The 25,331-nt window shown below is 36.7% G+C and overlaps 1 protein-coding gene across 8 annotated transcripts in view; it reads left to right on the plus strand.

The window, feature by feature from the left end:
- Positions 1-304: 304 nt before the first annotated feature.
- Epha7 (EPH receptor A7) overlaps positions 305-25,331 on the plus strand; it is a 172,154-nt gene continuing 147,127 nt past the window's right edge. For all 8 annotated transcript variants that reach the window (XM_090338415.1, XM_090338414.1, XM_090338417.1 and 5 more), the window contains exons 1-3: positions 305-697; positions 5,261-5,325; positions 8,433-9,102. In XM_090338415.1, the coding sequence (XP_090194541.1) occupies positions 601-697; positions 5,261-5,325; positions 8,433-9,102 (832 nt within the window). In that variant the 5' untranslated portion in view covers positions 305-600. The remainder of the gene's footprint in view (positions 698-5,260; positions 5,326-8,432; positions 9,103-25,331) is intronic.

The following is a 25,331-nucleotide window of genomic DNA, read 5'->3' on the forward strand; positions in this document are numbered from 1 at the left end:
TCAGCTTTGGAAAGCTGCTGCTGCCGCGGCCGTGAGCGGGGCGCTCACCGTCGCACTCGGCTCCCCAGGCATCCTCTTCCTCTGCCTTCTTCTCCTTCTCCGAGCAGCCAGTGCGAGCCAGGAGCTCCGAACCGGCAGGGAGTCCGGGACCCGCAACCTGACTCCGCTCTGCTCTGATTGGCTGGTTACTAGGGCCCCGCCCCTGAGGTGGAGGCGGCCGCGTCTCTGGATTCCGCCCTCCGGCCCTGGGAATCGCGGCTTGGCAGGCCGGCTGCGCCTGCCAGTCAGTCAGAGTGGCGGAGGCTCTGGGTTCGGAGCCCCGCCCCTTCCCCCTTAATTGATATTATTGGAGTGTGGAGCAAGCGGCCGATCTGCAGTCGGAGACTTGCAGGCAGCAAACACGGTGCGAGCCAACAGGAGGGAGGGGGAAAAATAAAATAAAATAATAAAGGCTAAACGTGGAGCAGTCGGCCTGGGACCGAGAAGGGGAATCGATGCAAGGAGCGCGATAATAATACTAATAATAACGCACTTCGGAGAAAACAGCATTTCCAAAGCTACGACTCAACTGCAACCTAAAATAAAACCTGCTCATGCACCATGGTTTTTCAAACTCGGTACCCTTCGTGGATTATTTTATGCTACATCTGGCTGCTCCGCTTTGCACACACAGGGGAGGCGCAGGCTGCGAAAGAAGGTAAGGCGATGGGAAGGCAAAGTTTGTTCTGACTTATTTATTTAGCTGTCTACCTGCACAAGCCGGCTCGTCCGCGGCGCTGCCGGCCGCGCCTCCGGCGCCAGTCGACCCTCCCCCGCCGGCTCCCCGCCCCCTCGTCGCTCGGGCGGCTAGCTCCGGGCGGACCGGCTCCGGGCCGGCGAGCCAGGCTTCGTCCGAGCCCTCTGCAGCCGCGCTCCGGAGCTCAGGTCCGTCCTTCGTGGGGTAGCGGGTTTTCCAGCGCGTGCAGACCCGAGGGCTAGAGCGGCGCGGGAGGGCGGGGAGGGAGCGGGGTGAAGGGGACGGCGGGTGAGCTCGTTCCCGTCGACGGACCTCAGGCGGGTCTCGGCTTCTGCCTCCAGCATTCTCTCACTCTCACTCCATTCCCCTCCGGGAGGGAAGGAGTTGCGGTCAGAGTTGGGCTGGAAACTGGGTCTTGCAGCCTCGATCGTCCCTTCCTTCCCTCGGGTGAGCAGACAGTTGCCCGAAGCCTTCCCCCCGCCCCCCACCTCACCCTCCTCGCGGAGCCGAGACTTGCGTGAGCTCCGAATACTCGGGTTACTAATGAAGTGCTCCCTGCGTCGGGCAGGCCGGCGGGGGCCTGCGGTGGGCGCTCGGCCGGCGGCGCGGAACAATAACGCCTCCGAGGCGAATCGGGGCGTGCAGAGCGTGCGCCCCGCGCCCCCCGCGCCCCGCGGGCTGAGATGTTCTCCCCATTCAGCGCGCTCTACCGGGCGCTGGAACCGGCAGCCGCTCAGCGGGACCCGACCCGCCGGGGACTCAGGGGTGGGCTGCAGTTATGCAATTGGTAATGAGATGCCGCCTGGATGATTAGAAGTCTCCAATCATTTTACCCCTCCGTCCGGCAGTAGAGAATTCTGAGTGGCCAAAAGCGGGCGGAAGATGGACACTGAGGGTTTGTTAGTCCCGGTGAAAGGGAGCAGGTTTCGTTTGCCGGCTGGTTTATTTATTTTATTTTATCCCTCCTCCCCACACTCCTTCGTCTCCTTTGAACCACTGACAAAAGGTAAAATACCTTTCGGTGCCTGTAGTTGGAGCTGGGGGAAAAATATATATATATATAAATCCTGTCAATGGAAGTAATCTCGCCTCTGAAGCGGTGTCACAATGCCCGCACCCCCTCGTCCTGACTATACACAGTGTGTCAGGTTGATTTTCCGACATTTTAGAAGCAGGATGCCAGCCAGTCCTTGTTCCCGAGGCGTAGACGAGGAGAGGGATCTGTGCGATTTAGGTCAGGATGGTAATGAGGACCCAGGTTACTTCACCGTCCTCGTTCCTCTATTGAAAAAAAAAAACTTACTGGTTGTGGGGCTGATTTTCTTTATCCCTTTATCCGCCCCCCCTCTTTCCCCCCTCCCCTTCACTCAACACCCCCCCCCCCAGCCTGGTGTGTCTTCCAAACAACCTGACCTTGTGACCCCAGTTTCCCCATCAGCAAGCTCGGCGCGGGGGGGGGGGCACGAAACTCATTCCGCCGTGTGCCCAAGCTGTCCACGGGCGTTGTGTGCTGATAAATCCTGATCAGCTAGCCACGCACACCCACCTCTGCTGAATAAATAAATATAAATCAAATAAAACCAGAACCCCCCCCCTCCCAGTATGTCCACTCTCCGGACATCGGTGATCAGAAATAACCCTATCGCTTTGCCAGGATTGCTTTCGGCGTAGCGGCGTCTGCGGGAAAAGTTTTCCCGGGCGCGGCGAGGCCCGGAGCGCGGAGCCCAGTCCCGCCACCCGCGCGCAGGAAGTTGGCGCTATAAATAACTGCAGCACTAGGGGGAGAGACGGTCCCGCGAGCCACACGGCCTCGCTTGCTCGCTTTTATTTTATTTTACTTTTATTTATTGCTCTTCTGGGTGCTTATTTGGAGAGGATTTTGATGCACGGAACCTGGGTTCTTGGCAATGCCCAAGTGTGAGGTTTCCCAGGTTAGGTGGAAGGGGACCGGCTCGGTGGCCCGGCGGGAGGCGAATGCGTCCGGGGTTCCGCTGCTGGATGCCTCTTCCGCGCGCTCAGCCAGCGAGCGCAACGGGAGCTGGCGTTTGGGGACTAAACCCTCCCCCACCTACCCCGGGGAGGTGTTGGAGGTAGGAGCGGGCGGGGGTTGGTGCTGGCCCCGGGGCATCCACAGGACCAGGGCTAAGTGGCTCAGAAGCGTCCCCTCCCCCCCCCCCCAAGCTGATACTCAGCTCTTACTGCGGTGGAGAGGGTGGCTGGCGTCCGAGGAGGGACCCGGGGAGCTTTTACAAGACCCCCTTCCCTCCCTCCCGCCACGTCCTCCCGTGTCGGTCCCCCGCAACTCAGCCAGTCACTCCGAGGCTAATTGCAGCAGCTGCTGCTTCTCCTTCCCATACACGCAGCCGCCGCCGATTCCCCGCAGGGGAGACGCTTCCCGAAAGCCTCCGTCTCGTTCTCGGCGGCTCCTAGTCAGAGCGAGGGCGCCACCGGTTCCCAAGAGTGCCCAGGTCTGGGCGGAAGCGTAATGGATGCTCGGCGGCGGCAGGCGCGCCCGTCTGCCCTGCACCGCCCCGCCCCGCCCCGCCAGCAGCCCCGCCCCGACCCAGGGATCCCGGCCGCCCGCTGCCCTCGCGGCCCCGGGAGACCCTGGGTCAGGATGCACCCACGCCCGCCCGCCCGCCTGCCTCTCACCCCCGCCGCGCGCCACCCCCGCCCGGGCTCCGGAGCTGCGCCCACGGCGCGGAGAAAGGGCGCGAAGGAAGGGTGAGCACTGAGCTCCGAGGCGGACCAGGGTGGTCCCCGGAGCGGACGGTGGGCAGAGAGAGAGAGAGAGAGAGAGAGAGAGAAGCGGATCACTTTAGAGCCCAGGCTGATTCAGTGCTCTCTGGCTGGTTTGGCCTGTCTGGATTCCTTAGTTTCCTCTTCTAACGTGCCAGTAATCACTATCACTGGGTGCTGCTGGGATCTGTGTTTACTGTGCTCCCAGAAAGTCACCTAGGTTTCACATCCATTCCTATGTTGTCCAGCCCAAAATAACAACAAAATCGAAGACCAAACAAGAAAAAAAAAAAGGGAAAAAAATAAATTCTCCAAAGGAGAGTGAACCCACATTGTGGCGACATGCTGCATTCCTCACGTGAAGAGTGAAAATAAAACATTTTTTTTAAAGTTTATCTTTCTTTAAAGTGTTCAGTGGTTTTGTTTTTTAAATGCTCGAAGTGAAAATTGCGAAAATGATTCTTATGAATCATGTGCGTTTGTCATTGAAAGGGAATCAAAGGCTTCTGATGTATTAAGGCTTTATCCTTTCCTGACATAGACTCTGACAATCTTAAGTGTAAAACAGTAGACACACACACAAACGGATTGGATTCCTCTCTGTTCTCGGTTACCAGCAATACCTGATTCTTGTCAAGAAGTTGAACACATAATCAAGTGTGCCTTTGTTTTCTTAGCATAACGCCTTTTCAGGACACACAGAATTACCCCTAGTGATTCACAATGGCTCAGGAATTAATAGTCCATAAAATCAAGTAATAAAAATAACATTTTTTGATGGGGCTGATATTAAGCATGTTTGTATATGTGAAGTATGTTCACTATCATTTCTAGACAAATTAAGGCGCTTGTCAAAATGCTTAGAGTCAGGTACATGTGCTGAAAGCACAAAAAAACTTCCTTGAGTCTGAAACCAGTTTGATCTACAGAGTAAGTGCTTTAGGAAAATAGTTGTCTTAAAAAGCAATAAAACCTGTCAGGTTCAACTATAATGTACTAATAATCCTAATACATTGTCTTATTAGTATTTGGAGGAATATTAACAAAACTTAGATAAATATTAAAGTAATTGCGTAGTTTTTTCTTTGATAGCCTAAAGGTAAAATACAATTATTCTTAGAAGTTGATTTAGTTTGAACTATTTTGAGAATTAGCTAGTACATTGAAATTTGTGTGTGTGTGTGTGTGTGTATGCATTCATGAACCCAAAATTTTTGTCAATGCACAATCTCCCAAAAATTTTAAGCAGAAAAATTTCTCAAAAATAGGAACTGGGATGATATATCTGCTATTTAAATATTATCTTGTACATATAATTTGTAGGATACTTGTTTTCCTTATGAAACATTGCTCTAACTTATTTTTAGCATTTCTATTCACTCTCGAATAAGAGAAAACATAAGGAAATTTTCTTTCAAAAGATGGTAGGAAATACTGTTGGAAGACCTTGATGATTTATAAAACTTCAATAGATATTTTTTGTATAACTAATATATCAATTTAACATTTTTACTTCTACTTTCACGTTCCTTTTGCATGGTAAATCGGTTTTAATATTTTAAATAAAGTCAAATATAATATTGACTTTTTAATATACTTCCCCTCTTAAAGTAGAATATACTTATATAACATGATTATTCACTGTACTCTTCTTTTATATAAATAACTATGCATATGTCTTAAGTCATAAAGTGGTAATCACATAAGCATTTGGTTCATCTTAGCATGTTTATAGATGTATTTCATTTTTTCTTATAACATTTGGAATAAACCTTTCTTTTTCAGTACTACTACTGGATTCTAAAGCACAACAGACAGAGTTGGAATGGATTTCCTCTCCACCCAATGGGGTATGTAGGTCTCATAAAATACCACCATTTACTTTACAGTAAGAAGCAGTTCCCCTTTCTCCTCCCCTCTTTCACCTCCAAGGAATTTTTCACATACTTACCTTTAAACTTTTAATTTCAAATATGCTGTTCAATATTTTATTGTTTTAAGAGACATCGTGTTCTCTGAGTATAAAAGATACTTAGAACTTTGAGAAATGGGAAAAAATCTGTATAACCACAGTTCTTGGATTTCTCATTGTGAGAGAAGTCATACCTCTGTGTTCAGATTTTAAATGCTAACTAATTATAGAGAACATTCCTTTCACAAACTCATTTAAACCTTTTTAGTTGCATTATGCTTCTGTGGTATAATCGCCAGGTATGTTGTGAGAAATTCTTTAAAACAGTATGTAATCTGTTTTCCTCTTTTAAAATAGCTTTACCACCATTCAAAAGACAGCCTATACGGACACTAAAATGGAAGGTGCTGGGCACTGTGGTATAGACTGGTTTTCAAGCATTATTCAGATTCTCAGAATTTATGTCATGTATTATTTGCTGTTATTCATCAAAAGTAATGGCAGATTATACTAACCTCCTCCTAAAAGTCTGCTACAATAAATGTGAAACTTGTCCAATCAAAATGTTAGAAGCCCTTCAAATAATGACTATTATTTTCATATATTCAAGAAGACATATTAAACTTAGTTCAGTTTCCATATTTTCCTTTTGATTGTGAAACAAACCACTTTCTCTGACTTTTATTAAGGATTTGGGTTTGTTACTTAATTTTACTTTTTACACATGAGCAAAAAGGGCATGAATTATGAGGATATATGAAGTGAAAGATTTTACAAAGGGAGTGAAGTTCTGTAATGAAATTCATGTATGTGATACATACCATGAAACCAACATATCATGACCTAAATGTCAATATACGGATTTAATCTGCTTAAAGTATTGAGGTTTTCCATTCAATTAAGTTTTGAAAAATTGCTTCAGACTATATCATGTTGGTCACAAGAAATTATATATGTAAAGCTTTTTTGAAAGTATTTTCCATTAGTAAAATAATAGACACTATAGAAAGACATTCATGGTAAAAAATGAAACACCTTCTTTGCCAATGACAGATGTGGTTCATTTTCTACCATCCATCAATTAAAACAAATAGAGACAGAGGATGGTTTTATTTCACAGAAGAAGTAAACTGATATATGATTGTAGTATTTCATCCATGTAATCCAAAAAATGATAAATTATGGCTGTCAGTGTTACCTTGGCTTCATATGGACATTTTATCAGCCCTGAGAATCATGAACTAGCGATAAACCATATGTATCTATAGGAGTCAAGAGATCCTATTAGGACATGAGAATCACCATTTCCTTAGGAAATACATATGCTTAACTAGAAAAACATTGTTACAAAGACATATGTAGTAAGAAAATATTTTTATAAGACTGAAATAAAAATGTATCTATATTAAGACATTTTTTTTCCTCCAGGGTGGCATTTGTGCAACTGTTTGAAGTGTTAAAAAGTGAAATAATAGAGAACAAATACACACACACACACACACACACACACACACACACTCTCCTTATTCTTACTCATGTTGTAATTTTCTTGAAAATTTCATCTCAGGGATAAAAATTGTAAATAGAAGTTAAATGCTATTAGGCTTCATAGGTACTAATTGATTTTTCATACTTTGAAATAATTATACTGAATGTTAGATAAAGGAATTTTTGAGATAGATTCCTTTACAATACTAACCCTGGAGTTTTTCATGCTGATGAATTGTCAAAATGCATATTTTTCTCTGTAGATTTTGGTTTTTTGTATACATCATCATTAATTTTTTCTTTCAATATTTTCTAATTAAAAGACCAAGAATATCCATCCAGATAAATTAATGTGTGTTTGCTGGGCTGATTGCATTCCTGACCAAAAGAAGTCCGCTGAACAAAGAGAAAAATATGTGTGCTATTAACTAGTCACAAACAAAACTGATGTTAAGCAAATCAAAACATGAAAACTGGTTATTTGAGGAGCTTTGATGATACTAGGCTGCCATCATAATTAAATAGTAGCAAATGCTAGGTAACTAACTCTCATGCAAGAAATTTCTGGATTGTTGTGCTAATTTGTCAGTGCTGTGATTGTTCTAAGAACCCACTTCAACAGTAAATATCAATATTTTGCAGAGCATTTATGTTGTCATACTTAGATCAAGTTTTACAAATAAAATTCATTCCCAAACAATATTTTATTTTCCCACCCACATATTTTTGAATTAATAGTTCAGATATTACATGCTATATGACTTGGGACTTGAATAGTATTGCACTTCTGGCATTTGTTATTGAAGAAATGAATTATATTGATGGCAGTTTCACTAAATAAGGTAGAAGATTCTGTAATATTAAGGAAACAAGTATTTGCTTATATTACATATTGTACCAGAATATTAATGAATGCTTTTAAACATTCGATACCTTGCTATACCATCTGTATTTGGTTGTCTAAAGTCTACTTACTTCTTCTATCATAATTTAAAAAATATTATATGATGCCCACATTATAAATATGAATATGTTAGTGAGTGCTTCCACGATTCATTATTGTCATTATTTTCTTTTTCATGTCTTTAGGTGATCTAAGTAGAATATGGAATTAAAATATGAAGTGAATTATAAAAAAATCTTCCTTGAATATATATGTATATGCCATTTAAAAATTTAAATCATAGTGATCTTTAGTCTAGAAATTTTAATCTCACAAGAGAACATAGCATAAGCAAACATGCAAAGAAATGCTAATATACTTGCAAACAGATAGTGCACCAATGAAATATTTATTGTATTTTCAAACAATGCAAGCAATATAAGTGATGTTCTAACACAAATGAACTGATCCGGAAATCAACTCTACCTCTTTTGTTTTACTGTGTTTGCTGGGATACAAATCAACATAAACCCTTGAAAGTTCCACATTTTTGATATGGTAAAGATTCCTTGTACACTTTAGAAAGAACGATGTTTTTCACTATCATTATAGATTTATTTATTTATTCTTATTTTTTTGCTAAGTGACTGATGAACTTTTAAAATGTTTTCCAGTGGGAAGAAATTAGTGGCTTGGATGAAAACTATACACCGATAAGAACATACCAGGTATGCCAAGTCATGGAGCCCAACCAAAACAACTGGCTGCGGACTAACTGGATTTCCAAGGGCAATGCACAAAGGATTTTTGTAGAATTGAAATTCACCCTGAGGGATTGTAACAGTCTTCCTGGAGTACTGGGAACTTGCAAGGAAACCTTTAATTTGTACTATTATGAAACAGACTACGACACCGGCAGGAATATAAGAGAAAACCTCTATGTAAAAATAGACACCATTGCTGCAGATGAAAGTTTTACTCAAGGTGACCTTGGTGAACGAAAGATGAAGCTTAACACTGAGGTGAGAGAGATTGGACCTTTGTCTAAAAAAGGATTCTATCTTGCCTTTCAGGATGTAGGGGCATGCATAGCTTTGGTTTCTGTCAAAGTGTACTACAAGAAGTGCTGGTCCATTATTGAGAACTTAGCTATCTTTCCAGATACAGTGACTGGTTCAGAATTTTCCTCTTTAGTTGAGGTTCGAGGGACCTGCGTCAGCAGTGCTGAGGAAGAGGCAGAAAATTCGCCCAGGATGCACTGCAGTGCAGAAGGAGAGTGGTTAGTGCCCATTGGAAAATGTATCTGCAAAGCAGGCTACCAGCAGAAAGGGGACACTTGCGAACGTAAGTAATCATGCTTTTAAGACTACTTTGCCTTGTTTTCTATGTCAATATCAGAAATTTTACAGATTGACTAGTTAAGCAAGTTTATCTGCCCTGTATTTGCTGCTCAGTTTACTGGACTTGAATAATTGCCTACAGTGGCAGTTTCACTATGGTATGCAAAAAAATATTGGTGATAATGTTATCTGTTAAGAAAATTTCTTTCATTTGCTGAGATGGAAAGTGATAGTTTCCACACTGGGCTATATGATTTAGGAGAAGAATTCAGGCTGGTAGACATGAGCCGTCCAAAACAGAAGTAACATTCATTTGTTGAGGAATCATTTTTAATAGTTTGACCTCAAGTTGTCTGATTCTTTGACATCAAATAGAAGCTTGAGGAGTTCCAAGGAGAATCTCTACTGATAGGAAAGGGATAAACAGATACATCACAAACTTTTAGAATATATAGTGATATTTTCATCAAATTTCACTTTATAAATCTCTGAATTTCATCTGTAATGATATACTTCTTTCCTGCGCTGATTAACTCGCATATCTCAAACATAGCAGTGTGGGTTCCTCTTCTTACATATAAAGCACATTGTTTCCTCATAAAATTGTCATTCTAGTTGAACAAGTAATAGTTGAACAATTAAAGAAGTAATAATTATTAATATTTAGGTTTGTGATGTCCAATTTAATCAGATGTCAGTGGCTCTTTACAGTTTTGCTTTAAATTCAGTCCTGATATTTGTAATTTACCCACTGAATTGTAAAAAACAAAACAACAACAAAAAACCAGTTTAAAGTGAATGTAACGTATACAATTATTAGTTATTAAAGTCTTTACTAGAGGCTCACATTTTGCTTGATATATAGGATTAAATATAAATATCAACATTTATTTCAAAAGTTTATTTTTCCTTTTAATGTAATTATGAAAAACTTCAAAATTACACTTGAGGCTTGAATTATATTTCTATTGGATATAGTTTGTAAACTTTTTCAGTATTACAACTGAGGAAATATATTTTTTTCCTCTCCTGTTCAAAGACTTAAATAGTTCTTTTGGATGGCCGCAAAGTATATACAGTACTTACAGCCTTATACTGAATTATCATCTATTTCACAGATCGGTCAAATAACTGGAAATGTTGAAGGTTAAAATCCTAGAAGCTCTTTATGTATGGCCTGAGATGGGGTTGGACTTACCTCCCAATCTCCTTTTTTTCCTTCAGCCTTCACTGGTACCCTTCCTAATAGAGCAGAAAAGCTTGTGATTTCCTTATATATGGAAGTAAGAATAAGTGAAGAAAATGTTAAGTGTAGAAAACTTATAACTGCAACTACACAGAATGCTGTTTTAATTTTATTGGTACAGAAATATTTCTGGAGAACTTATTCACTCAATATAAAGAAAGTGTTCTTTCTTATTGTCTATAAGTTATCAACAGTTACTTGAATGCATGAGGGGGTCAACATTGTACTTTAAAAACTTAGGAACACTAAGACACTTTATCTTTTAAAATAGCTTGTTTCAATTCTATGCACATTTCTGTTGATGAGAAAGAAGAGCTTAAGTTTTACACAATTAAAAAATAGGAAAGATAGAGAATAAGCAGTCAAAAATATACATATAAAAGTATACAATTAAATTTGTGAAAGGAATAGGAAATAGCATTGTATGTCCTACTATTTCATGGTTTAAAGATTTTAATGAAAATAATAGTGCCTTTCATTATGTATAAATTTATTTGAATGGTTCCTGAATTTATTTGTTAAGGAAAAGTAAACAGAAAATGAGTCTATACATTTAAGTTTTGTTTTTTTTTTATTTTTTTGTTTTTGGGTGATGGGACTTGAACTCGGCCTGAGCGTTGTTGTTTCTGCTCAAAGCTATCACCCTATCCTTGAGCCAAGCCCCCACTTCCCGCTTTCTAGAGGCTAATTGGAGATAAGAGTCTCAGGTCCTTTTGTATCCGGGCTGGCTTTGAACCTTGATCCCCAGATCTCAGCCTCTTGATTAGCTAGGATTACAGGCGTGAGGCCGGCCCCTTCCAGACACTGGGCTTAAGAGTTGTTTTTTTTTTTTTTTTTTTTTTTTAAGGGTTTTTCATATGCTTTCCATGAAACAAAGTCTCCAGCTTTTTGCAAATGCGCAAGCTCTTCTTCCTAAACATGGTATCATTAAAGTTAATTGTTTTGGTTTTAAGAATTGAAACCATGTTTGAGTTCCAAAATTATTGTCTCCTGCACACTATATTAAGATACCTAGAAATGAAGTGAAATCACTCTAGTGTCATTGCCATTAATTCTGCTTTGGGTATGTGGAAATAGGTACTAACAATAAGGAGAGTTCATTAAGGGAATATGATCGAAGGAGGAAAGATCATTTTGTGAAATTCCTTAAAGGTGCATTGGTGTAAGTCAAGTAAATTACTTATGACATAAGTTTCTCAATTTTTATCCTTGGTGAGGTTGGCAGCGAATGAAATGGGTTACACTTGACTCTGAGACTATGCCCCTTTGTGAACCACTTCTCTCCCTGGCGTAGTTCCAATGTGTTGCTGTAGGACTACTTGCCTCTGGATTCAATCCAGGCCTGCCTTTATAATATTCCTCCTGCTTCCTTTCAGTGATCCTATAAAGAGTTGGAAAACAAATGCAGTCCCATATTGAGGGAAACTCCTGTTTTGAGAAAAGATGCTGTTTAATCTCTAGCCATATGAGGGTAGTTAGCCACTTAAAGGCAAGTTTATCCTGAGCACTGTCTGGAGTGACAGACAATTGCAATGTTTGTTATGAGATTATGTGAAATATAAATAACTCTGAAAAGGGATCATCGTTGATATTAGAGAGGAGTTTTTGGGTCATGAATGCAAGAAAAGAATTCAATTTTGCAAGTTAAATGTTTAAGTCCCCTAGTATGTAAACAATGTTTTTAGTGAATACTTAAATATTGTACTTTTATGAAAATAACTTTACAGCAACTTTAAAACATATAATTCTCGTTAGGGGGATTTTATTGTCATGCTGCCTTTTAAAGATGTATTCATTGTTTCAACTTCTCTATAAATTAGCCAATATATTTTCTTTGTAAACAGGGTTATCATTGAAAGAATTGAGAACAGACTGTATTATGTTTTACTTAAATAAATAGGATCAGGAGACTGATAAAATTGCATACTGAACTATGTTTTGAAGACTTGTAAATTCTACATGTTAATCCATTCAGAATGCACAGTATTTTTCAAATTGTAGAGCTGGGTTTCATAACTAAAATTTGTGTAGGAGATCTACAATATGTACTGATTAGAAAATGTTCATTTTCTCATTTGTCTTTACTATATTGTCAAGAGAGAGAACATATTGTTTCTTTCTACCTTTTGATGTGTGAGGAATCTGAAGCAAATGAATAATTATGTGTAACCCTGTTAGAGTGAATACTGAATCTTGATTCTCTGTCTTTTCCCTTCATCAGTACCACACTGCTTCCCTCAAGTTTGTTTTGGAGTTTAACCCCATAGACTTTAGTTACTCTAGATCTAACACCTTATTTTAAGTAGGGTGATTGCTAATCATTTTCCTTGTTAATACTGCCTCTTTTTGCTTTCAAAATGATCTGATTTGGAGATTAACATATATGATCTCCCTATTTATAAAATGTTCAGGATATCATGTAACTCACAAAAAAGTATAGAAATATAACTTGCTTGCTGTATTTATGCTGCTTTATTTAAAGTTTCTGAAAACAAAATTTGGGGATATTCATTTTTGATGATTTCCAAGGGAAATTCAAAATCGATTTGTGATGTTTCAATTTTAAGCAATTTCTCTGTGATTGCTTATTATATTTCATTAAGAAATTAAGTAATCTTTTGACCCTTTTAATCTGTAATAATATAAATTATGTACTATTACAGAAATTTAAATGCACGTTCAACTTAATGGAATTAACTATATTTAAAATGTTTTTTTGCTTAGAATTTCTGAAAACCATTTTTACAGACAAGTAGCATAAAATTTGTGTCACCAGACTTCATATTACAAATGAATCTTAAAGACACATCATATTTGTAATTTAATATATGTAATATACAGATTGTAAATTCTGCTACATAATGTACCAGGTGTTAAAAGTAGGGCATTTTCCTCTAAACTTTAATTTCCTTAAGTATAAATTGGGGCTAATAAAAATAGTACTTCCCTCATAGATTTCTTGTCAGAATTGAATGAAATAATGCATGTCAAAACCCTAAGAATAGTATCTAGGACATAGCAAATAACCAATGGATGCTTGCTGTTATCTTATTATTAATAATGCAATAAGGAGTTTGCTAAGTAAAGAAATCTCATGACAATGAATGAATGAACATATATCTCACAGGCCATAAATAGTTTATTCTTTTTATCCATAATCTACTTCAGGTAATTTACCTAGGAGAACACTTCAGTAAAAGAAAACATTTTATGTATAGACCTCTGATTAATACATTATTGGCCCAGATACCTAGGGAAAATATTTTTACATAGCATTTTTTCTTTCAGCTGTGCATGTACCCCTTAAATACCGGAAATAACCAAATATCCAACACTAAGGTGACCTTTGATTGAATTTAGTTCTTAAAATATCAGTGACGCTCTATAGAAATTTTAGATTACCTTATTAATAACTTTGAATGGCAAAAGAAGTATTATTCACCTACATTGCTATTAAGAATTATGTAAAACATACACTGGATAACAAATAGAATCATAACTAGAGCAGTTAATGTATTACCAGAACTAGGGATGGAATGACCTTCTCTACTCTCTGCATTCCTAAAGTATCTAGAAAATTCACAGTTATTTTTATACATTGTAACTATTAGTTACTATTAGTTATTAGCCATATTAAAGAAAAGATGCTCAAAGTCTTGATAAAAAACTGCTCATAGATTTTTTAATCTTAGTTACTAACACATAAATGCTATTTTAGGTATTTTACATGTAGTAATTTAATCATATAAGAAGGTATAACCAAGTCATTTAAACCAATAGGCATTATTACTTAGTTTCAAAGAGATGAGTTCTGTAATGAAATTTTAATAATTGATTTCGATAATATATAATCAGCTGTGTGCCTCATGTATCTAAACATTTTTTTTATTTGAAGGAACTCTTGTGAAGTGAGGATGTGTTAAGTACCACTACACAGAGAATAGCAGAATTGGACATGTTCTCACTTTAAAATCCACAGTACCTTTGGTTAGCGAAGAAGAGTACCCTATCTGTTGCACACACAAAAAAACGAGCTTTTAGAATATGTTGAAATGTGTATAAATCTAAACATTTAAAAATTACTTGAACACATGTGTGTCTTTTTTCTCAAATATACTAAATACTTATTTTTTTTCTTTTTCTGGCTTGCTTTCCTACTCCAGTACTTAAATGTTTCTTGTAGAATAGAATAAGCGAGTATCCTTTTACTTAAACCAAACCAAACAAAAATTTAGGCTCCTAATTATCCAGAAAAATATTCCTATATCTTAGGCTGACATTTAAATCCTTTCACTTTGACCCTTTTAGCCATGGTTCATTCTAACTCCCTATGCTTGATGCTGATTCCTTCTAACTAAGCTTTCCCACAGATAGTCCTCTGATGCCCATGATTTAACATTGGACCTAAAAACATTCTGTTTTTGTTAAATAATTACCTATTATGCTGTGATTCTACAGATTCTTGAAGACTCTTTCCTATGTCTGAAATGAGCTCTCTAGCAAACTCAAATTCTGGTGAATATCATTTTATCAATCCCCTAGCTCATACAGTACATTTTTTTTTTCTCACCATTCCTTCCCTTATGGTCATTCTTCAATGCCAGCCAGCTTAGTTCAGGCTAGGAAACTGCTTTTCCTTACAATTTTTAAAGGAATGCCACATGCCCAATTCAATAACCTTGCCTTTGTGAATGTTTATAATTTGACCCATATCAATATCAGGACCCTCACATGCTATCAGAGTTTACTCACTTGTATTTTCCTCTTAAAATTTTCCGGTTTTTCTAACAATCAACATTTCTAGCATTTGAACTATCAATCATACTGACTAGCACTCTTCCTTGTGCCATCCTAGTCAATAAATTCTTTGCAAATATTATCTCATGAGGTAGTCATTGGTCAGACACATATTTTATTTCCAAATTGTATCAGCTTTTCAATTTTTATTGTGCATGGCTCATCCTGATGATTCAGTTTCAAATTCTGTGAGCATAAGTACATGGTATCTTGATTAATTTTCCTTATAGTATAGATCTAGATTACCTGTTAATTAATTTGTAAACCTGGAGAGGACACTGCTCCAGATTTGAAGAACTTATTTCTATGAAAATAATATAACTGATTTTGATAAATAATTGTCACATTCCTATTCCCATTTTGTTTCTTCTTTTTCAATTTCTTCATCTCTTTCCCCGACTGCAGTCAGTGATAATTTTTCCTCTTTAACATTTTCAACATTGGAAGAAACAGAAATCAAAATCTAATAACAATGCCTATACTAAAAGTATGTTGAAATGTTTTTATATTTCATTTTTTTATCTTACATGATTTTTGTTCCAAAACTGTGTAGGCTCATTTCCAATTATATATTGTAAAAAATAGTTTCAATTGCAAACAATATATGCAATGAATTCTCTAAGCTATTGTTACATTGGGATAGGGAGATCAGGGTGATTTGAAGCCAGCCAGGTCAGAGTTAGAGCCTATTTTAACACATAAATTAGGTGTGGCAATACATATCTGTAAAGTGGAACTCTTCCAAAGGCTCAGAGTCACAAGATGGATTGGGGGTCGGTGGGAAGCATGGCCTTATTTTTAAAATAACCTAAAAGGAAAAAAACGACTGCAAGCATGTCTAAAGGGAATCTTGATGTTTCCAACTTTTCATGTCAAATGAGCAAACAAAACTCAAGAAAGGAACATATGTATATTCCATTTTGTATGAAAAGATAGTTATCATATTTGAACTCGTATTACCTTTCCATTTTCTAAAACTTAAAAAAATCACATTATAATCTTAGAGCATATGTAGAGAAGTGTCACTTTAATAATTAAAATTAGAGTCATGTCACAATTTCTAATTAGAACATTGTATGTGCTGTTTACAATTATACTGACTCGTCCTCATCTCCAAACATCTTTGTATGCACTCAGCCAAAGGAAAAATTCTTAGGAGTTCTTTCTTCTTTTAGGCATCTTTATTTATTAGTAATAGAAGAAGAGGAGAGAAAAGGAAACAAGGAAATTTATGTGTGATTTAATATTCTGTGATTCATTCAAGTATTATATGGTCTCAGAAGTTTTCTGATTTGTCTAGCTTTAACAGGAATATGTTCATTCTTATTTTTCTAGTAGAATTATAAATTGACATGAATTTTTGGACAGCAGTGTCATAAATTTTTACTGGCTTTGTTTTGATAAGACTTTTCTACAAATCCCTAGCCCTTTCTTCTAAGGTAACTATCACCCATCCATGAAATCCTTTGTAACTAATATGCTTTTGTGTATAATATAGCTATTATCATTAAGTAACATATCTGGGGAGGCAGTTGATATCTGTCCACTTTCTCTTCATACATATTTTTCTCTACATACATAAAATAAGATACATAAAACAGAGGAAAACTATAGAAATGATTTTATTTCAGTATTTTTCCTTGTATTTAACATAATATACCACCTTCAAGTTACCTTAAACATTTGGTTTTAGGAGCTAGCCTACATCTTCCAAAGTTTCTTCAGGTCCTTTGCACCTATAATTTAAGTTTCCATTTTTTTTCAGAGATTTTTGCAAAATTAATACAAGTTTGAATTTAGATTAAGTTAATGAGTTACAAGCGTTCACCATTTATCTACTTATGGTGCAAATATTGTCAAAAGTTACAGCGTCTCCACAGCCAAATTATACTATAGATTCAAATGATAGCATTAACTAGGAACCAAAACTTGGTCCTCTCATTTGAATGATTCACTGTTATGATCATTTTCTCCTTTGCCCTCAGTGTGTGGGACAATCTGGACACGCACTGTGTTTTACCATTTGCTTCCAGTTACTCATGAGCATCTAGTTTAGTCCCTCACCTATGGTAGTGTGAGCCAGAGACCTGTACCAAAGAGTCTAACTTTGAATTACGACCCTTTGTGGAAAGCCTGGAACTCAAGAAGGTTAACCATGATGTTTTGTTAATAAAAATATATTTCAGTCAGAGATAATTAGTAAATATCCACTTTGCTTTTGTTATTATTATTGATGGTGAATCATCAGAATTTATTAGTATAACATTCTAACTTCTTTTTTCTTGAACATGGAGCTTGAACTCTGGGCCTAGGCATTGTCCCTAAGCTCTTCAGCTCAAACCTAGAGCTCTATGCTTTGAGCCAAGCCCCATTTCCGGTTTTCTGGTGTTAATTGGAAATGAAAGTCTCAAGGACTTTAGTGCCCAGGCTCTCTTTGAGCAGTGATCCTCATATCTCAGCCTCCTGAGTAGCTAGGATTACAGGTATGAGCCACTGGAGCCTGGCTCATATTCTAAATTTTTTTTTTTTTTTTTTTTTGGCCAATCCTGGGCTTGAGCTCAGGGCCTGAGCACTGTCCTTGGACTTTCTCAAGGCTAGAACTCTACCACTTGAGCCTCAGCACTACTTCTCGCTTTTTCTATGTATGTGGTACCGAGGAATGGAACCGGGTCTTCGTGCATGCTAGGCAAGCACTCTACCGTTAGGCCAAACTCCCGGTCCTCTAATTTTTTTTTTTTTAGAACTGTTTTCTAAAGGGTTTTGGAAAGCACAGAAATTATGGAACTGGAATAAATGTGGATGTATGTAATGTATTTAAAGAATGCCTTCACATTTGGAATCTCTATATGTGATACAAAATTTTTTCATCAGAGGAAATTAATCTTTCAGTGATTTATGTGCCACATGTTTTTTAATGGTAGCTTGCCATTATTATCTATACTATTCCCTATGTGGACAATTGCAATCAATGTATTTATTTTAATTATACATGGATTAAACAAACAAAAAACAGAATGGATTTTTAAACTGCCTTTATACTATTAACAGAGTGAAATTGCTTATCTTACATTGTGCACTCAGTTCAGTTGTTCTTTTCCTATAAAGTAGTTTTATCCTTGACAAGAAATGATCTAACTCAAATATCCTGTCCTCGTTGTAAAATAACTTTTATCCACTTTATTGTACCAAAGGTATAATCTCACATAAGACAATTAGAAATGTAATCCCTTATGCATTTTAGTATCCTAAAGATCAGAAAAATACATTTCAGGCTTGCTTTTTAGACTTTCTTTCCTTTTTAAAAATTTTCACAATATCTGATACACACTCACATGTATATATATATATATTTATACATATAAGGACACTAAATATTCACATACATTCATGCATACACGCACTCATTTATGCATACTCCTAACTCCACCAAGAACATTGCCCTTAACCAACACAATGGGATAAGAACCAACTTCTCCTTAACCCATTTTTAGGTTTCTAAATTACTGTCTTCTGATCATTTAATTTACTATCGACAAACAGTCAAGATTTTGTTTTCTGTGGAAATCACAAATAACAATTACAGCAAACAGATAAACTCTTAAGATCTCTCTTAGTGATACTTCACAAAAATGAAAATTTAAATCAAGCCCTGTGGCTCACATCTGTAATCCAGCTACTCAGGAGGCTGGGAACTGAGAATCTCAATTTGAAGTCAATCTGAGTGGTAAATTCCATGAGACTCTTATTTCCAAGTAATCACCAAAAAGCCGTAAGTAGAGTTGTGGCATTCTAGGACTGCCTTCCCTCTTCCAAAAAAAAGATGAAAATTGATTAACAAATGTTTTAATCTAATATCGAGTAGGTAGTTTTCTCTGTAATATAGGATATTTAAAATTTTACATCATGGAAAACAAGAGAAAGTAAATTAAATACTTATAGATGCTATAGTTTTCTATATTATATTAGTTCTAAAAAATTACTTATTAACAGTTATCTCTTTTAATAGTATGTTTTATGCTTTCATATGAGATTTGGGGTCATCTTCTCTGTTTTTTGCAGAAACAGAAACAGATAATTAAGCATTTATTGGCCAATTTTCCTTGTCAAAAGCTGCAGAATTTAGCTCCCCAAACCATATAAGGGCAGAGTAGCAAACAGGCTTCTGCAAAATCTCTTTCTCTGCAAAGAGGCTTCAGTATTCAGGCTATGTGGAGTGTGTTGCAACAACAATGTATTCTAGTTAGTAAAGGAACCTAGACAGGGAACTTCTCAGTTTTTTTTTTATAGGCCATGATTTTTACTGTGTCTAGTATTTATTCTGTATAAAAGTTATCTACAAGAGAGGGGACCATAGTCATTTTATGAAGTTCTCCCACAAAGCAGCGCTGGTAATCTAAATTCAGACAGCTTGCCTGTAACATTGCTTTCCAAGATTAGTCAGCAGGTCATCACTGCATACAAATTCATCCGTACATTAAGTATGACTTACTTTAAAGGTGAAGCAAGTGTGCTTTTACTTTGGATTCCTCTGGTTTCTTTCCTACAACTTCTTTTACAGCAATCTATATCTGGGCCACTGCTATTCATTTATGTACATTATTCCACAGTTGACACATGCATAATACATATATAAGTACTACTAAGTGGATTGAAATAGTGAAAGTACATCTTCCTACTTCATTCTGTGTTTTCCTTTAATGAAACAACATACTCTTAGCTTTCCTTACTGAAAGCAATTTTACATATTATAATTCAGTACCTTTCTTATTACTATTTAAAGAATAGAATTGAACTTTATTATGGGCTACCCTTTCTTATCATTGAAAATCTTTGATCTAATAATGATATCAGTATATCTCTATTTTGTGTGTGTGTGTGTGTGTGTGTGTGTGTGTGTGTGTGTGTGTATTTTGCAGTGAGTTAAATTTAGAGTTTTGTGTTTACTCCTGAGTTTTGTTTGTTTGCTTATGGTAGGGTCTTGGCTATGTAGGCTGATTATATTCCAACTCAAGATAATTCTGCTTTAAAACTCCTAAAACCTGTGGTTGTAGGTGTGTGCCACTGTGCCTCACAAATGCCTCTAATTTGAACTGTAACTCATTGTATTTTATTTCCAGTAGAATTCTGGGTATAATAACAAAAATAGCTTTACTTCATTATGTCTTTGAAAATATTCATCAAATCAGAAAACTATTAAAAATTAAACAGAAAGAAATACTATAGTAAAGGCAAAGTCAAATCTCAAAATAAAATATATGAATTGCAATACTGTATGGAATTACTTTTGTCATTTCTGCATGATGAAGTTTATAGTCCTTTTTCTTAGTGTGAAGACTATGATTGTAAATTTCAGAATTACCATCCCTAAAGGATGTGAAACATTCAGTCAAGGTGTATCCATTATTACTTACTGAGTAGTATTCTTAATCTTTACTTTTAAATAGATGTAATAGTATGACTTGTTATACCTAATTTGAAATAAAGGAGTAGAGATTAACAATAAATAATAGTGTAGTGATAATTTCACTAAATTTTTGTTGCTAAGAACATAGACCAGAGCTGAATACAGAAGGTTACCAGCTAGCTCCTTCTTCCAGTCTTGATCTTCAGGTTTAAAGAAAATTTTTGTCAGTGCATAATTTTGCAGAATAACAAATGCAGTCAGATATTTTGATAGAGCATAAATATTCAAAGAGGTTCTAAATACAGCTTATTTAAATTTATGTAAGCTGAATCTACATTCATAATAAAAAAACACGGTGCTATTGTATATCAGAATCTGTATTGTGTATAAATCTTCTGTTGTACCTACATTTTATTGTACCCTCTTTTTTTTCCTTCTAGTCTCGTCAGTCTAGTCTAGTCAGTGTTTTCATCATCTTTATCATCCTTCTGCTCCTCCTTCTTCTCTTTCTCATCTTAGCATAACCTAAAATACAAGATAAATACAGCTGACCCAGAAAATGCTCAAGATGTGGTTTTCTGCATGTACATTTTATTCATGTAAAGTTACAGGTCATGGTTATTCATTACTCATTAATGTCAATAGATAACTGTCACTCATCTGTGTGGAATCTGATGGAATGCTGACACTGATTGATGGACATTTTCATGAAAATGTGCATTGGGAAAAGTCCCATACTAATTGAACACGCATCATCCTGGACCCAGATTTGGAGATAAGAATCTTCTCACACTCACTCTGTGTGTGTGTGTGTGGAGGGGTGGGTGTGTTTAAAATGTAAAAGTGTTACATTCTATCTGAAATGAGATATGGCTTCAGGTTTAGCAAATGCAAGGCTTTGAATTCATTTCTCAGTTATTATGAGTACTCATTTGATTCAGATGATTAATTTTAGAGTTTTAGCACTGCAATTATCATATAAGAGAAATGGCTGATTTGGTTTCTTCTAAAGAATGTGGATTCCTGATGCTTGTACCTCAGAGCTTAGAGGGAACATTTGATTTTGGTTACTCTGTTTTGTGGGAAATGAATTCTAAATACAAAATCAGTAGTTGCTATGGAAACATACAAATAATCATACAAATATGATATCTAAAAATTTCACATTAATTGAGGAAACACTACTTGCTTGAAAGAATAAAAAGTAAGAATCAGTAATATACAGTCAATATTGTTATTAAAATTAGAGATTGTTACCTTCATCCTTGTGTAGCTGTAAGTTTTTCTTTTTAAAAAAAAATTAGCTTCAGGGCCGGGAGTTTGGCCTAGTGGTTAAAGTGCTTGCCTAGCATGCATGAAGACCGGGTTTGATTCCTTGGTACCACAGACATAGAAAAAAGCCGGAAGTGGTGCTGAGACTCAAGTGGTAGAGCTCTAGCCTTGAGAAAGTCCAAGGACAGTGCTCAGGCCCTGAGCTCAAGCCCAAGACTGGCCAAAAAAAAAATTGGCTTCTCCATTTGAATTAAACATCGTGTGCCTGATTTAATTGTAATTATTTGTTACATCTGATATGTAAGTGACGTTAATGTTTAGTAGAGCTATTTAATTGATATTTCTTTTAAATTTTAAGTTTTAACTTTTCTCAACATGAATGAAAAATGCAGATTATATGATCTTTTAACCTAGACACAATAGTTATAATTTTAATATAAAAGAAAGTTATCATATTATATTTTTCTTGCCATTGAACAGCAGAGAAAACACGATTAGAATTAGCACATATTTATCTTCAGTATTGGTGAAATATATTTTAATTTTCAAGTTATATTTTTTATAATGAAGTTTGAAATATTCTATCTTCTAATTCTATAAAATTCCTTAGGTCATATTTTCCATGAATAAATCTTTTTCTTTTTTGTTGGTCATGGGACTTGAACTTGGGGCCTGGACGTTGTCCCTCACTCTTCAGCTCAAGGCTACCACTTACCACTTGAGCCACAGCACCACTTCTAGTTTTCTGGTGATTAATTGGAGATAAAAGTCTCCTGTACTTTTTAGTGCCTGGGCTGACTTTTGAACCACAATCCTCAGATCTCAGCCTCCTAAGTATCTAGGATTACCAGGCCTAGCAAGTAAATGTTTTTGACAGTTATATATTCTAACATTTTACAGCTTCTAAGTTATAATCTATAAATGTTTCATTGTATGTAATGTCTAACGATGTATTCTATGCAAATCTATTTCTAAGAAATTATATGCATCTTTACTACTGGAATTTGAGGTTTTGCAATTTCTTGCAAATTATCCAAGCTTTGATAACAAATCTCCAACATATTAAAATAGCCCACAGCCAGGATCTCAAAGTAGAGTATAATTTATCACATTGTTATACTCTCTTTAGTGGGTATTAGTAATTTTATGTTTTTTTTTAACTCTGGAAAGGTAATCTATTACAGAGTCAGCCCCCATATGAAAGAAAAAGGATTCTAGAAATCAGGTTGGGCATTTTTCAGGTGCATACATTTTAAAAGAGGAATACCATTAACTTTATATAAGATAGAATAATGTTTTGCTACCTTTTGAATAACCTTATATAGTAGTTACAGTTCTTAGGATTTTGATTTTCCGTTTTGAAATGTACTAAGAGATTATCTAAGGGTTAATTTCTGCATATATGTGACATACATCACTTTCCTTAAAATGACACTGGGAGACTGAGCTACATTGCTCAGCATTTTTCAGGTTGACATGATGTTTGCCTGTCTGTATGCATTCCGTTGTAGAACAGAGACAGAATTGTAGAAAAGAAAGACATCGGTGCCAAGGCGTCGCTAACCCAAAAGGGCAAGATCTTGTGTTTAAAAGGTAGAGAATGTAATCAATGAAAATGTCTGGTTCTGTTAGCACCAATAAAGCTGAAGGCCACTGGGAAGCTCAGAGAGGGTCTTTTGTTGTAGAGATAGAAAGAGACCCAAACTATGACACTTTGAGGGGCACAGGGTCAGCAAGAAAGATCATCCATCTTCTTCACTGGCAGCTTTCTGTCAGATTCTAACTCTGCACGCTGGAGGGACTAAGCCTCTACTGTTGACACCAGCCAATTCTCAGCCAAGTGTAAATGAAGCTAATATTCTCTGACCTTATGCAGAACATGTGAAACCCAGTGTGTCCTTTAAGGAATAATGTTATCTGACACTTCAAGAAGTGAGTGATGGACAGAGAGGGAGGGAGAAAGTGGAGAGAGAAGGTATTAGGCAAATAAGTGAAGATATATCTTTGAACAATCACTTGATGTTTAGATTTTCACTCTGGATTTATCATTTTGACACAGATTTAACTTTGTACTCTTTTCATGTACACTTTATATGCAGAACTTGAGCACGCCGAAGAATAATCTCTGCTTCAGTTTCCATCTAAAATGCTCTGTTAAAAAAAGAGAATGCTCAGTTTTTCTGTACAAAACCTATACATTTCTTTTTTGAGTTACTAGTTTACATTCAAAATATAACAAAACAAAATATGTTTCTTTTCCATAATAAAATCAACATTTTGGAATCAGTAGAGAATAAGCCTAAAAGATTTCATTTTGTTAAAGCATTTTCTAAATGCTCCTTTTCTTTCTAGTTAGTAATGCCTGACACAATTTTAATAGGCTATCATAGTCTTTAAATTTAAATTTTCAATTTTTTCTAAGTGAAGATTATATTTTATTTGGGTATTGTGAATTCTTGTTCTGAAGAAAACACTCTCAGTTTAGAAAATTCTCATGGATATGTGGATTAAGATGTAACTATGTTTGGAAATACACATTGCATCAGTAATATAAAATATTTTTTGCCTTCTCTTTAGTGAAACATTACCACCGGGGTTGGGAGACTGACAAAACAGTTGTTATAAATATAAAGCAGTGATTTCAATGAATGTGTGGAATTTAAGGATTTGAGTAAAAGGCAAGTTAAAACATAGCATTATATTTTCAGGGCTTGATGGAAGGTGGTTATCTTCTATGGAGAATTTCATGAAAGACACCAGGACAGATCTGGATCTAATTGACACCAGTCATGTTTGAACTGAAAATAAACAGTTGTTAAGTTTTGGGAATCTGTGTATTGATTTTTGTTCACCTCATCAGTCTTGTTTATTTGTACTTATTAAACAAGTGAACGTGTTTTTTGTTCTAGTGAGCTTAAAAAGACAGCATCTGATCAGGGAGATATATGCCTCTTAGTTCTTTTTTGACAAGTTACTAAAATCAGATGAGATTGCGCAGAGTTGCCTGCTGGCCCTATTCCTGAACCTAATCATATAAAGACGCTAAACATGTGTTTAGTCAATGCTTCTTTTTTAAAAAAAAAAACTACACGTCTCAATCGAAGTACCTTTCTAAGTCAAACGATGCTCAGAGTTGAAAGAAAAACTTATCTAGGCTGTCTCATATCTGATACATTATCTGGGCTGAAAGCTACTTCACTGAATTTGACAATCCTCATATCAGATTAGCTTCTGCAGAGTTTAGCAATTATATGCATGCATATATGATAAGATTTTAGTACTTTTATAGATAAGTAGATACATATGTATATATGGAAATTATCAGGGTGTAGATTATACATGTGGTGTTTAAATGTAATGTATACATGCATGTGTGCATAAATACACACATGTAATTTGTATTTATATAGTGTGCTTATGTGAATATATTATACATATACATACTGTGTATGTACACACATACATACCCATTTTCCCTGTGTAGAAGTATGAGATTCGTAACTTTATGAATTAT

The sequence above is a fragment of the Megascapheus bottae genome, chromosome 8 (genome assembly GCF_031878675.1).
Source record: "Megascapheus bottae isolate mThoBot1 chromosome 8, mThoBot2.hap1, whole genome shotgun sequence".
Classification (NCBI taxonomy): domain Eukaryota; kingdom Metazoa; phylum Chordata; class Mammalia; order Rodentia; family Geomyidae; genus Megascapheus; species Megascapheus bottae.